General features: G+C 48.5%; 1 protein-coding gene across 1 annotated transcript; it reads right to left on the bottom strand.

Moving 5' to 3' along the window:
- Nucleotides 1–10,035: 10,035 nt before the first annotated feature.
- cdkn1cb (cyclin-dependent kinase inhibitor 1Cb) lies at nucleotides 10,036–13,521 on the bottom strand. The gene is made up of 3 exons (XM_038807460.1): nucleotides 12,733–13,521; nucleotides 12,037–12,175; nucleotides 10,036–10,775 (listed from the first exon to the last, which is right to left on the bottom strand). Exons 1-2 carry the CDS (start codon nucleotides 13,241–13,243, stop codon nucleotides 12,069–12,071), a joined length of 618 nt encoding a protein of 205 aa, XP_038663388.1. The 5' UTR covers nucleotides 13,244–13,521; the 3' UTR covers nucleotides 10,036–10,775; nucleotides 12,037–12,068.
- Nucleotides 13,522–13,891: the final 370 nt, after the last annotated feature.

Below are 13,891 nucleotides of genomic sequence, written 5' to 3'. Positions count from 1 at the left end.
GTGCTCCGGTTTCCTCCTACAGTCCAAAGACGTGCAGGTTAGGTGGACTGGCCATGATAAAATGCAGTTAGTTACCAAAAAGGTTCGGTGGGGTTATTGGGTTACGGGGATAGGGTGGAAGTGAGGACTTAAGTGGGTCGGTGCAGACTTGGTGGGCCTAATGGCCTCCTTCTGCACTGTATGTTCTATTCCCCCCTTCCAAACACAGCCCCCTCCTCAACACCCCCCTCCCCCCAACCCCGCGCTAATCATGTGTCTTGCCTTGCAGGAACTGGTGGTGATGGGCCGGCCCTTCTGGTGTGCCATGCCCCCGACCCCAGCCACTGTCACAGCCAGAACCCCAGGTGCCAACCAACGACGAAGACGACACCGACACAGACGGGAGGCCGAGACCCGAGGCCCAGGACACCCCAGAGCTCAAGTCCAAGGATGACACAGATTTCCCATCACAGCTGTCTCCAACACCCTCCACCATCCCAACGACACTCTCCTTGGTTGGCCATTTTAGGGAAGAGGCTCCTTGGAAACTCTGGTGCACACCACACATATGGTACAGCAGGTGGAGGTAGGAACACCCGAGGGGTCGCACAGTTGGAGGGCAGACCGACATCAGGGATTAGCTGTCGTCCAGATGGGTTTTGGGCTTTTGGAATGGACGGTCCCATTGCTTGTAGAGATGCAGTCACAGAGCCAGGAACTCCATGAGGGGTTGTTGTCGAGCATCCAGCACCTGCAGGTGCAGTTGGAGGAGTCCAATCCCTGCAGGAGCAGGAGGTGGTGACGGTCATGCATGCAACCCAGGCCAACACAACACGTGTGGCGTCCGTGGTGGAGCCCTTGGGGGCAAGGGTCTTGACCATAGTTTAGCATGTCTAAGGCCCAGGGCATTCTGTGCAGGCGGTGGGAGCTTAGGTAGGGTGCTCTTTCCAAGGGCCGGTCCAGACTCGATGGGCCAAATGGCCTCCTTCTGCACTGTAAATTCCATGATTCTATGATTAGCGATCCCCCATGATTCTCCGCCTCCAAATAAACAAAATCAACAAATTGAGGGATAAATTAAAATACAGTTCCTTAAGGAGATACTGCATCAAAGAAAACAAAATCTCAACGGAAAATTAATACATCGAAACAAAATGTAATTGAAGGGGTCAATAAAACACCCCAGTCCCGGTGGTGTCACAGGGTGTGGAAGGCCTTGCTCACTCAGGACATCAAGTGCTCCCTTGGTGATGGGGGGGGGGGGGGGGGGGGCGAGCGAGGTAGAGTGTTCTTTCAGAGGGTCGATGCAGACTCAATGAGCCGAATGATCCCCTTTTGCACTGCCTGGATTCTATGGATTCTATTTATTGACAAACTGACCACAGCAGCCTGAGTTTCAGCAATGCAGAGCTGGACCACGCACTGCCTTCCTGGCAAGTCTTAATTGCTATATGTTTTCCTCGGAGCTCTTCTGCTATCTCTGGTCTCTCCTGTGCCTCCACAACTTCTCTCAGCGACGTGACTGAGCTCTTCACAGTTAACTTCATATTATTGACTTTTGCTTTACCAGTGCCACCTTTATAATAGATTGCTGTTTATTAACACATTGTACCGATAAATCAGAATAGAGATGAGCTGGGAGCGGTGAAACTGTCCGGGCAGTTGAGAAACAACCCGAGGTTTCTCCTCAGCGTTGCCGCTAAAATGTAAAAGCTGGCCGGTAAAATGAGTGGTTGCGGAAGTGGGTAGTGCTGGAAAATTGCTGGGATCAGAGGGCTGCAGGGCTGAGCCGGCTCCCGCTCGTCCATCCGGGGGCGGGGGGAGACTGCCACGAGTTCCTTGTCACTCAGCCTTCTGCCTGGTCGCTTTGCCTGAATGAGCTTCCATTGTTTGCGCCGGGGATGAATGCAGATGGAAAACAAGCAACAGCTCCTAACACCTGGGAGCAACTAGCCAGCCGGCAAGAAATGGGGGGGGGGGGGGGGGGGGGGGGCAGTAAATCCATCTTTCCCTCCCCAATCCATCAGTGCCTAAACTGGCTTGTGCATTATATTGATTAGGACTCAGTGTGTAGCAGACAGGGGCACGCTGCAACAACAACGTGCCTTTATATGGTGCCTTCACATTAGATGCTTCGTAAGGGGGTGTTATCAGAGAAACGGTGACACCGAGTCACTCAGAGAGAATAGGGCAGTGGTCACCAGGAGGTTTTTACAAGCGCAGAGAGGAACAGGAGGTGGCAGAGACTGCAGTTTAAAAATAGCCAATCCCTTTACATTTTATTCTAGATCAGCGATAGAATATACTAGAAGGGAATGTGGTTGGGTCGTTATAGTGAACTCCCTCCCTTCCCAGCGAGTGTCTTTATTCTCTGCCCGGGAGTTATTAAGGGAACATGTCAGCCAAAAGGGGGGTTGCAGATACGCATCTCCCCTCCACTTTTTTCCAAGATTGTCTGCTGATTTAACGTGCAGCATTTGTTTTCCTCCAGGGGGGTGTACACATCGGCTGCATGTTTGTCACAATGTGGTCCGAAATTAGCCGGGACCACTTTTGAAGTGGCTGTAGAACGTAAAGGACGATGTACAAACCAGTTAAAAAATATATTCTAACTGTTTATCTGCAGCTCCTCGGGAGGTGTGTGTAAACATATATGTGTATGCAGGTCTTCTATATTGACTTGGCCATCCCCCTTCGCCACCGCTCTCCAGGGGGTGGGATTTGATTGAAAGGTCGCTCTGGTTACTGACCAGTTCCCCCGCGGTGCCATTCATTCGCCTCGAAGATTGATTGATCGATCGATCGGTTGGTCAATTGGACTGGTTCGCGGGAGTTTCTGGTTCGCGGGACATTCTGGTTCTGTTTCGCGGGGAGTTTCTGGTTGTGCAATCTCTCAGTCTCCCCCCTGAGCGCAAAAGCCCGCTCCTTGCAGGCGCTCTTAGAGGAAACAAGAGCCGGGCTTTCCCCCTCTTTCCCGCGCAAAGTTGATTGCGAAATGGAGGCGTGTCTGTCAGGTAGAATTTCTCATCGCCGTAACACTTCCATCCTCCCACTTGGAAAGAATGAGAACATTAAAGGGGCAGGTGCAGAGGAAGCCCAGCAGGGTGTCTCATGTCTGTTACAACATGACTCAAAGGACATCAAATGAATTATGTTTAATCTCTCTATGCCGGTATCCAATTTTAAAACGCTCCCCTAGGTAGGATTTCAGGCTCCTGGTCAAACTAATATTACTTTTGTTTTTAAACCCACTGCTAGCATTTCCAACATGTGTTTGGAATGGTTTGAGTCACGTTTAAGGATTTGTACCTGCCCTAGCTGGAAATCTCAATCACCAGGCCGGGACATTGCACTCGTGCAGTGACACCCATGAGGGTAGAAGCCGCCAAGAATAAGAGAGCATTTTGAGTTTTGGGCTGGTGTGGTTCATAAAATGAAGGCAGATTGGTTAATACAGGGGAGGGAGGGGGGAGTGAACTCGTCCCCTGGGAAACCAGTGGGATGGGGGAGGGGTGAACTGGGTCCTCTTGGAAACGAGTGGGATGGATGGGGGGGGGGGGGGGGGGGGGGAGTGAACTGGTCCTCTGGGAAACGATTGGGCTGGGGGGGGGGGTGAACTGGTAAACGAGTGGTCTGGGCGGGGTGAACTGGTCCTCTGGTGAACGAGTGGGATGTGGGGGATGAGGTGAACTAGTCCTCTTGGAAACGAATGGGATGTGGGGGTGGGGTGAACTGGTCCTCTGGCAAAAGAGTGGGATGTGGGGTGAATTGGTCCTCTGGTAAACCTGTGGGCTATGTGTGTGGGGGTGGGGTGAACTGTCCTCTGGTAATCGAGTGGTCTGGGGGGGGGGGGGCTGTCCTCTGTTAAACGAGTGGGATGTGTGTGGGGGGTGAACTGGTCCTCTGGTAAACCTGTGGGCTGTGTGGGGTGGGGGTGAACTGTCCTCTGGTAATCGAGTGGTCTGGGGGGGGGGGGGTGAACTGTCCTCTGGTAAACGAGTGGTCTGGGGGGGGTGAACTGGTCCTCTGAGGAACGAGTGGGATGTGGGGGTGGGGTGAACTAGTCCTCTGGCAAAAGAGTGGGATGGGGGGGGGGGGTAAACTGTCCTCTGGTAAACCTGTGGGCTGTGGGGGGGGGGGGGTGGATGAACTGGTCTTCTGGGAAACGTGTGGGCTGGGGAGGGGGGGGGGTGAACTGGTCCTCTGAGGAACGAGTGGGATGTGGGGCTGGGGTGAACTAGTCCTCTGGCAAAAGAGTGGGATGGGGGGGGGGGGGGGGTAAACTGTCCTCTGGTAAACCTGTGGGGTGGGGGGGGGGGGGGTGGGGTGGATGAACTGGTCTTCTGGGAAACGTGTGGGCTGGGGAGGGGGGTATCCTTCGGAAGATTGGGACACTCGTGCGCCGAGGAGCTTGCTCACGCCGCCAGCGACTCCCGCAGCTCCTCCTTGTTGTTCTCGGGACCCCGAGTACATAATGGACAGTGTATGTGAGGAGGCAGACGGCACTCATTAGTGTTTTCCTTCTGATGGAGGCCGATCGGGCTGATTGCGAGCCCCGGGACGGTAGCGCTTTAATTCGGGGACAATGGCTTATTTACAGGTCAATGGCGTGGCACACTCACCCTACTCCTCAGCCTAAACGCGCCATGAAGCTCCCTTTTGTTATTCATCCCCAAACGTCGTCTGCTTCGAAACAAACCCTAGTGCCAGATGCCCTGTAAAATGCTAATTGTCTTAGCTTTCTCTCTCCCTGGAATTAAATTGTGTAGCTTTGCAGATGGGACAAGGAATGTGTGTGTGTGTGGATTTATATTGAGACGAGGTTTCCACCGTCCAGAGACTGAATGTACTAAATCTGATCAGTCAGCTTTGTATTGCTTTCGTTTAAATCTGATCCCGCCACCACCCGATCCTTGTCAGCGCCAATATTCGGCGCGTTATGGGTATGAGGGAGAGAAAAAAAATGCCTCTAGGTTCATGCAGGGGTCACCTTTAGTCCGACCACAAAAGGCAATATTTGGCTCTCTGATGTTTACTGGCTACATAAGGTGTTATTTAAAAAATAATCGGAAAGACAGACATCACTGGTCTGTGTTACAATGGAGCAGTGATGCGTTCAATAGGTGTAGTGGACTCAGATCATTTAATCCTGAATGAGACAGGGGCGGGGAGGAGGGGGGAGTGGATGGATACGAAACAACGTTCAAATTAGCGGCTTAATATTGTAATATAATAAATGCGTTGTTTACCGTACTCCCAGTGCAAGGGCGCGGGTTACCTTATCTCAGGGATCGGACTCTAATCTACAGAACACTGGAGCGTGTGTGTGTGTGGAGGAAAGGACGGGTTTGGTATGGGGCTTGGTGGTATGAGGGGGATGATATGGGGGTGGTATGTGGTTGATGATATGGGGGATGGTGTGAGGGATGATATGAAGGATGGTGTGAGGGGAATGGCATTAGGGGGATGGGATAAAGGGGAGGTATGAGGGGGATGGTATGGTGGGATATGATTGGGGAAGTATGAGGGGGGTGTTACGGAGGATAATATGAGGGGGATGGTATTGGGATGTTATGAGGGGGATGGAATGGGGCGATGGTATGAGGAGAGAGGTATGAGGGGAGTGTTATTGGGGATGGGATGAAGGAGAATGTATGAGGGGGATGTTTCGGAGGGATATTATGTGAGGAAGTATGAGGGGGATGGGATGGGACGATGATATGAGGGGGTGCTATGGGGATGACATGAGGGAGATAGTATTGGGATGTTATGGGGGGATTGAATGGGGATGGTATGGAGGATATTATTGGAGGAGGGAGGTGTTAGGTTTTGCATTTCTCGCAGTTACAGCAAGTGCGTCCTTGTAACCCGTCCAGTTTCTTGGTGAGATTAACAGGTTTTCTGAAAGGTCGCTGGTGTCTGAATAAAATGAACACCCGGTTTCTGTTCACTCCAAATGAGCTGTAATCTATCTCCCTGTGAAAAGAACAACTACAAATTGGTAAATTCGGTTGATTTCTCCGTTTTTCTGCTCCTTTTTCTGTCCCGAAGGTGCTTATTTGTGTGTGTGTGCAGATGTTGGCCCAATAAGTTTACAACATTGGTCTCACATAACGGTTTCCAATAATGTGACAATTCACACTTCATTGAAAACGCTCAGGAAAACCGTATTTTTTCCTGGGGAAAAGCAAATGAATCGGTTTAGTTTCGGATTCCAATTTATTTTATATATATTTTTTGAAACGGTATGAATGGTTCATGAAGGAAGCAACATTTTCTTTTACAGCTAAGGATTTATTTCAGAGCCACAACCGCAATAAGTATTATAAAGCAGCGGCGATAATCGCCTTATGGAAGAGCTGAAACCTTTACTCATACAATGGCAGCAGATTGGGTTACGCAGACCACACAGTTATTTAAAGATTTCGTCTTTATACGAACGAAGCAGCTTAGTGTGATATTTATGCCTGGTGGGTAATAAGTAGAATAGAAACATATCAACTTTTCGCAGTCTGTAAATCACATGGGGTCAAACACGGGAGCCCATTGTAAGTAAATGCTGGTCAAGACTGAAAAGCCCGCCACTTTACTGAACGGGTGCGATTTCTCACGAGGTGGTTGTCTCTTTTTGAGCATCTGGGATGTCGAACGACATGCCAGGACGAAAGTTTTGCCTCCGCCTTAACTCGAAAATGAACAGAGGGGCGTTTGTCTGGGTGGGCACGGCCCGGGTCAATGAGTCATAAGCAAACGGAAGCTATGGCTAGTGATATATACAGGATGCACAGTCACATTGCACTGTTCGGGTTGCTCAATACGTCTGGCGTAATGTTGATTTTGAATGGTCATATTGCACCATGTATGGATCTGAAAACCACACACTCAAACCATCAGAGGGAGTCACCCTTAATAGATTGAATTTCATCCCTTTCCGTGTTTGGATGAATTCCATCAGAATTAGAGATTCTCTCATGTGCTCCGATAAATATCTGGGCACTTTATATCACATTTCCCAACTCATTCAGTCCTTGTGGGTCTTCTCAATCCCCTCGCTGAGTTCACACTGGCATTGGCCATGTAGAAAGATTCGGTTACCACCCCCTGCTTAAAAAAAGACAGAAGCCACTGACTCATTGTCTATAAATCTATCTATATTGTCTATAAAGCTGTCTATAAGGGCAGGCTGCATCATGTGGCGTATTATCATAATTATACCAATCTGTTGAAATCGACCATTAATACAACCAGAGATCAAATATGGCGATGATTCCCTCACACCCATTAGTCATGTTCTGTGTTTTGGGGGCAGGGTGTATACATTGCTGGATTTATTTTTGGTGATATTTAAGACTGACGTGTTATTTAAGCACACAAACATACATGTGCGCCAGAGGGGTTTTATGTGTGACATTTTGGAATCCCGAGTTTTTCAGATGGATGAGCATTTGATAGTGGCTCAATCTGTCAAAAATATAAGTCTGGAAAGTAACGACGAGAATGAATTGGTATTCTAATAAATTTACCCCCAATATGCTTTGACTCGTAGACTCAAATAAATAGAAGGGCGATAACGGTAATATTTGGAGTATTGGTTGGAGTTAAAATGACGTTTGTCCCTGTTCAATTATTCATTTGATGTTTTAAAATAACTTAAATCAAACCTTTGTATTTTATTCTGTGCTGTGTATATCTACACACATGACTTATTTACCCTGCATACTCGGCCAGTCCATTCAATTACTCTAAAACTATAGGCACATATGGGCCTAGTTTATAATTAGCTGGATATCTCTCATAGTAGATCCCCCCTCTTTTTCGCGTCTATATAAAGCAGCCAAACAAAGTTCCAATTGTTCTTGATGCAAGACATTATCGCCCCGAATAAATGGATCTCGACTATGTCTACACGGATTTACCATATGGCTACAAACCTCGTGAATAATAGGGGCCCAGTGTGCTTTGTGTTTGTAATGAGAACAAGACTCCTGCACTGTTACTGCAAAAAAAAGTAGCGACAACAAAATAAAACTGCGCAACTATCTCCAACCTGGGCCACGGCAAGTGAAGCGGGTGCATCAGTTCATATTACATAATCGCGCACACACACACACACATGCATATATTGATCCGAAATGAAATTCATATATTTTGGGCAGGGCATAGTCTGACAGAGTCAATTGTGATTTCGATGAAGCTATTTTAGTTGCAGGCTGCTTACACAATGGTGCATAAGACACCTGCTTCCATTCTAGCAGGAGAGAAAGACCATAAATCGAGCTCCATACAGCTGCCTTTCCTGAGTCCATTGTTAATATTGTTTAACATGGTCGCTGAAATACAAAAGCCCATCCACCGCCACCCCCTCCTCCTCCTCGGGAGATAAAAATGATATTGCTAACACCCCGCATTGTGCACACTGAACCCTTCAATGAGGAGACAAGCGATAATTCTGTCATTCAAAGTCAGTAATATTAAATTGGCGGACCGTTCATTATCTGGGTATGGACTTCCACTCTAATGCTATCCGACCTATTGACAACTCTCCCCTGTTTTCTGTTTTAATTTCAGCTCCACAGAATTAAAATTATTTTTGTTTTCCCATTCTGATACCACTGAACTCAGGGTTTGGGTGCGTTCACCGGTGGTTAAGACTTCGACATGGGGTCTCCTTGTATTTTCTGACGGTGAAGTACTGACACGAGAACGTGGTTTTCGCTTATGAACCGCAGTGCTGGAGCTTTAGAGAAACTGCAACGACTGTTCCAATGTTACACTTTCTGTTTCACACACTTGCACAGTCACGGCGCGCACGGGGAAACCCGAAACTCGGCAAATCGCAACCGCTAGATGCTGCGTTTCTCACTAAAAAACAAATACAGTTCGATTGCAAAATTAGCCAATCTTTTGTGCGCTTCTGACCGTTCTCTCGCCTTGCACACTACGGCCGCCTCATGCCGACACGAAGACCAGAAATCGGAGAGACCGGCTGGACTGCATTCCCCGCGACAAAACGAGCTGATGTTAAAAAGTGAGGATATTTTAATCAGCAGTATGACCCCTCCCTTACCCATTCCCCCAACACCATATCATGGCTTCCAGGTGATTGGACTGTGTTGTGTAGAACATTGGCTGATTAAAACCAACTTTTTATTTTGTACTAATGGCAACTGGAACAGGAAGCAACCCCTTCTCCAACATATACAAGTCAGAAAAAAAGTCAGCTGTAATTTTAAAAGGACCGAATAATATTGCCTCCATTCAATTCACTCCAAAAGCACATTGAACATAATTCGAATGTTCATGTCCTTCGAACCCAGTTACTGAATGACATGAAAATGAATAACTTACTGCCGGGCATTCTCTCCAGGACACATGTCTCTCAACTAATCCACTGAGGGACAATAGAAATGCTGCCTTCCTGATTCGGCTGAAAGTTACACACAAGCCATCAGTCTGAAAGGTTCTCCTTCCCTCCCCCCTCCTCTTAATGTTTTATTGTTAAGAAATTAAATGAAGGCGGTGGGAATTCGGCCAGCTTTTGCCCCGTAGCGAAGGGGAGCAGGTGTTTGAAACAAGTCAGCGCAGATTGACTGGACGATTGGTGAATCACTGAAGGCCGAGGCCAGCAGCCGGGCGACCCCTGTGAGTCAGGTGCTGAGGGAAGGTTATTCCATTATTTGATCTGTGTCTGGAGATACAGCGGAGTGCTTGACCATTGAATTCTCATTCTGTATACCTCTATGTGTATATGTAAAATAATTATGTGTCGAATTACCAAAAAAATACAATTTACACCCTCAACTTTAAATCCTGACAAATATATTTTTCTTCATCTGCCGAATAGCTTGAGTCAAGTACTTCACACGGTACAATGATTTGTTAAAAGATTCTAACTTACGCAGCATCGAAACAGCCCAGCATTCACCTAGGGGTGATGGATAAAGAGGCGGGAATCAGTTTGGGAGGTTGGACGATTCCACACACCACCGTGCATAACCTGACCGTGCCACAGACCACGCATGAATCAGGACAAGATAAACGAGACTCGGAACTGTGTATCATTTAAAGGGTATTCATTTATTCAGCGGAAACAAGAAAAGCACTTTGTCTTTTCAAATTTTACCAACGCACACACACAAGTGGCAGTGGCATGTGAACGGCTCAGAGAAAAAAAACACAATGGGACCCTCTGCTCCCCTTCAAGTAACCTAAACATTTTTTAAAGCTACAAACAGGATTTGAACGCGAGACACCAACTAAAAAAATAATAAAAAAACATATTTACATATTTTGTAAATAAAGCAAGTCAAGAGCGCCCTTTTGTCCCACAACAAAGGGAGTTGATCGGGTGCCACAACTGATCAAAAAACATTTTTAACATAAATAGGAAATATAAGTTAGTATAAGCCTTTGTATTTTACAAATATACATCTCGAGTTGTACTGAGATACCAGCAGAGCACTATTTAGAACTGACTTTCTGCCCGTAATATACTCATTGTGAATCATTTACACTTTTTGGTCACAATGCAACTGGATTGGTTTACATTGCACGTTGTGCTCCTTAACACTGCTGCAGTGGCACATCCACCACTGGAGGTTGCTTTGCTACATGTACTGTGTATTCATTCATTCCATAAAGTTGAAAGACGGCCAATCATTCGCTCTTCTGAATTTCGTGTCTTCTTTTTTTTTGCTCAGCCTTGGGAGGAGTAGTCAAGATGGTTGGTGATCGTCACTGTCAGCCCACTTCTTCCAGTAACCAAATTTTAAAAAAAGAGTGGAGAGTGCAAAAATCTAAAATTGATGTGCAGAGGGAGGAAAGGAAAAGAACATCATTAGTGGCCGGATCCTGAGGCAGACAATAGGATGTGTTAATGACATTGCGAAAATCGGATCTTTCCCCACACCAGTCAGTGGTGAGTCAGCTCAATCTGCCCACACCCGTGACGTCGGCATCCATCCACCCCCACCCACCACCGGCTGACGTCACTGTGTCCCCAGGAGATATTAACAATAGCTTAGCTTACCCACCACAAAAAGTTTGTAAAATCCTGAGATTCACACATTGCAACTCGGCTTACAACATTTTACAAAACTCTCATCACTAGATGAGGCAACGTGCTGCTAAACGCATTCCACTGTCCCCACACTAATCCTAAACCCATTCCACTGCCGACTGCTCTTCCTAAACCCAGAACACTGTCCCCCGCACCCTAATCCCATTCCACTGCCAACTGCTCCTCCTAAACCCAGAACGCTGCCCCTCCCGCACCCTAATCCTAAACCCATTCCACTGTCCCCACACCTTAACCCCATTCCACTGCCCCACTCTCCTCCCAAACCCATTCAACTGTTCCTCCTAAACCCAATCCACTGCCACCGCACCCTAATCCTAAACCACTGTCCCCCACTTTCCTCCCAACCCATACAATTGCCCCCTGGCTCCTCCTAAACCCATACAACTGCCCACTGCATCCTAAACCCATTCCACTACCCCCTGTCCCTCCTAATCCATACCACTGCCGCCCCCCCCCCCCCCGCACACTACTCCTAAACCCATTCCACTGTTCCCCTCTCACCCAAACCCATTCCACTGTCCCCTGCATCCTAATCCTAAACCCAATCCACTGCCCTCTCCTCCTCCAAACGCATCCCACTGTCCCTCACCCCTCCTAAACCATCTACTTCCCTCCAAAACCCATTCCACTGCCCTCCCAAATCCCCTCCTAAACCCATTTCACTGCCTCTCCCCCCCCCCCCCCCCACAAAAAAAATCAACACAATGAACTGCTCCGAGAAGTGATTTAAAAATAAAACATATGTCCGCTGATCCGAGAGCCGGAGCGGGCTCGCCCTGCTGCACTTCTCCAAATATTAAGTCACGGGACAATGACAGCTCAAACCTCGCCCCAAAAAGGCTGACGTAAAAGCCCGAGCGAATTGTTTACTACACAGGGGGTTTCTACTATGGGCCGTTTCTCATGCTCCCAACACAGCCCGGGTTTTTTCCCCCCTCTCCCACTTGACCCCCTTTACAGCCCTTCAACCTACTCACTTTGGATTTTGTCCGTCTAGATTTCCTTTTGTTTATCGTATTCTCTTTCTTGGAGTCTGTTCCCCCGACATCCCAGAAAGGGGCCCGTTCTCGCAGGAACCTTTAGAAACGACCGTCTTCTTTCGCTTGGCGAAAAAATCTGTTCACGATAGGATTTTGTTTAGAAAAAAAAATACATTTATTTCCCCATTGCAATTACTCGAAGTCGGCTAAACAACTAACTGTCTACTTAAACATATTTTAAAATCACAATGTTTTTTTTAAAAAAGGGCAATTTTAACTCTTCCCCATTGCACTTATCAAACCCCGGTTAAATTAAATAATGGCTAAATAAACATATTTAAAAATATATATATTTTTTAAAAGGACATTTAATTATTTATCCATTGTTCAAATCCAATCAAATAATTAAATGCCTTCTTTAAAATAGGGGCTCAAAACGTTAAGGAGAGTTGTGGACTTTCCGTTAACATTGTCTGTTAGATCGTATTGTGAGCTCTGTTCTCTTGTTTTTCCCTTAAGGTAGAAAGTTGCTGTGCAAGCATTTCTCAGAAAGAGAGAGAGAGAGAGAGAGTTGTTACTACACGCCACCAAAACAACTCACCCTTCAATAACAACCACCAGGAGAGATTACAATCGCTGCCCATTCCAAATAAAAACAGAGAAAAAGGTTATTTACTGGGATTGTCCCCTCACCTGTGATACGTGCCGTGGAGCCCCTTTTGCACAAGCAAGACCCTCTGGCTCCTTTAATTCCTGAGTGCAAGTTATCCGATCTGTTCTCTTGGTTCGTCTCGCTGCTCTCCAGCCCTAACAATCGGTTGACCAGGTCGGGCGAATCCCTGCTCTCCAGGGCGGCGGAATCGCTGCTGTCGGCGTCCGAGTTGGAGGGCTCTTGAGGCGGGCACTGCAGCCGGACCTTCCCCCTTTGGACGCTCTCCCGGTAGAAAGCGGGCACGTCCTCGCCTTCCTCCCACTCGTACTCCCCTCCCTGGAGCGGGGTGTCGGTGGCGAAGTTGAAATTCCACTTCCTACGGTCCCTCTCGCTGATTTCCCGCAGCCTGCTCTTGGTCTCCCGCCGCAGCTCGTCGTGGTCGATGGGTCCGAAGAGGCTCCTGCACACGGCCGTCCTGGCGTGGAGAGGGTAGGTGCGCCTGGCTGCCATCCTCTCCAGGCAGCCGCTAGAGAGCTGCCGCACGCTGGACATTGCACGTCCCGTCCAAATGCCAAGAGCTGGGGTGGGGTGGTGGGGGGAGTGGACGCACCAGCAAACGGGGGGGGGGGGGGGGGGAGAAAGAAGGGAAAGGGGGATAGTGGAGGAAGAGAGAGGGGGGATGCTCCTTCTGCAAAGGGAGTGGTTACTAATACAGCGAGTGCAACACGAAGCACAGCCCTGAGGCAGGATTAATATATTTAGAGGGATGCTATTGCGACTGCTTCACTGGCGCGCGTATGCGATGTTTGTCTGCAACACCGCCTCCATGCTATTTAACCAGCCCTCGGGAGGGTTGGACATCAGCACACTCCAAAGCGCCCGCCCTCCTCCCTCTCCTCGCCCTATACCCTCAGTCAACCAGCGGCGGCGCCGCCCTCCCCGCCGTCTCCGCCTTGTCCATTGGTTCCCCCGCCCGACACCTCCGCCTGCAGGATTGGCCGAGCCACCCGTCCATCAGCAGGGGGCGGGGAGGTTGGCTTTGATTGGCAGCCCGCGCACTCTCTTTGTTTACGCCAGGATCTACTTACTACGAGAGGCTGGGGCAGAGACTTGCTGAGTGTGGACAATGTGCAAAAGGCGCACAGCACACACACACACACAAACACATCCCGGCCTTTTAAACCGCTGCCACTACACCAG

The sequence above is a fragment of the Scyliorhinus canicula genome, chromosome 9, assembly GCF_902713615.1.
Source record: "Scyliorhinus canicula chromosome 9, sScyCan1.1, whole genome shotgun sequence".
NCBI lineage: Eukaryota > Metazoa > Chordata > Chondrichthyes > Carcharhiniformes > Scyliorhinidae > Scyliorhinus > Scyliorhinus canicula.
This window is presented reverse-complemented; position numbering and strand designations above follow the sequence as displayed.

Bases quoted from the DNA above. Each gene is read 5' to 3' on its own strand.
- cdkn1cb (XM_038807460.1), bottom strand. From the start codon at position 13,243: ATGTCCAGCGTGCGGCAGCTCTCTAGCGGCTGCCTGGAGAGGATGGCA. The intron at 12,176-12,732 runs GTGAGGGGACAA...TATCGTGAACAG, and splicing joins CTCCACGGCACGTATCACAG to ATTTTTTCGCCAAGCGAAAG.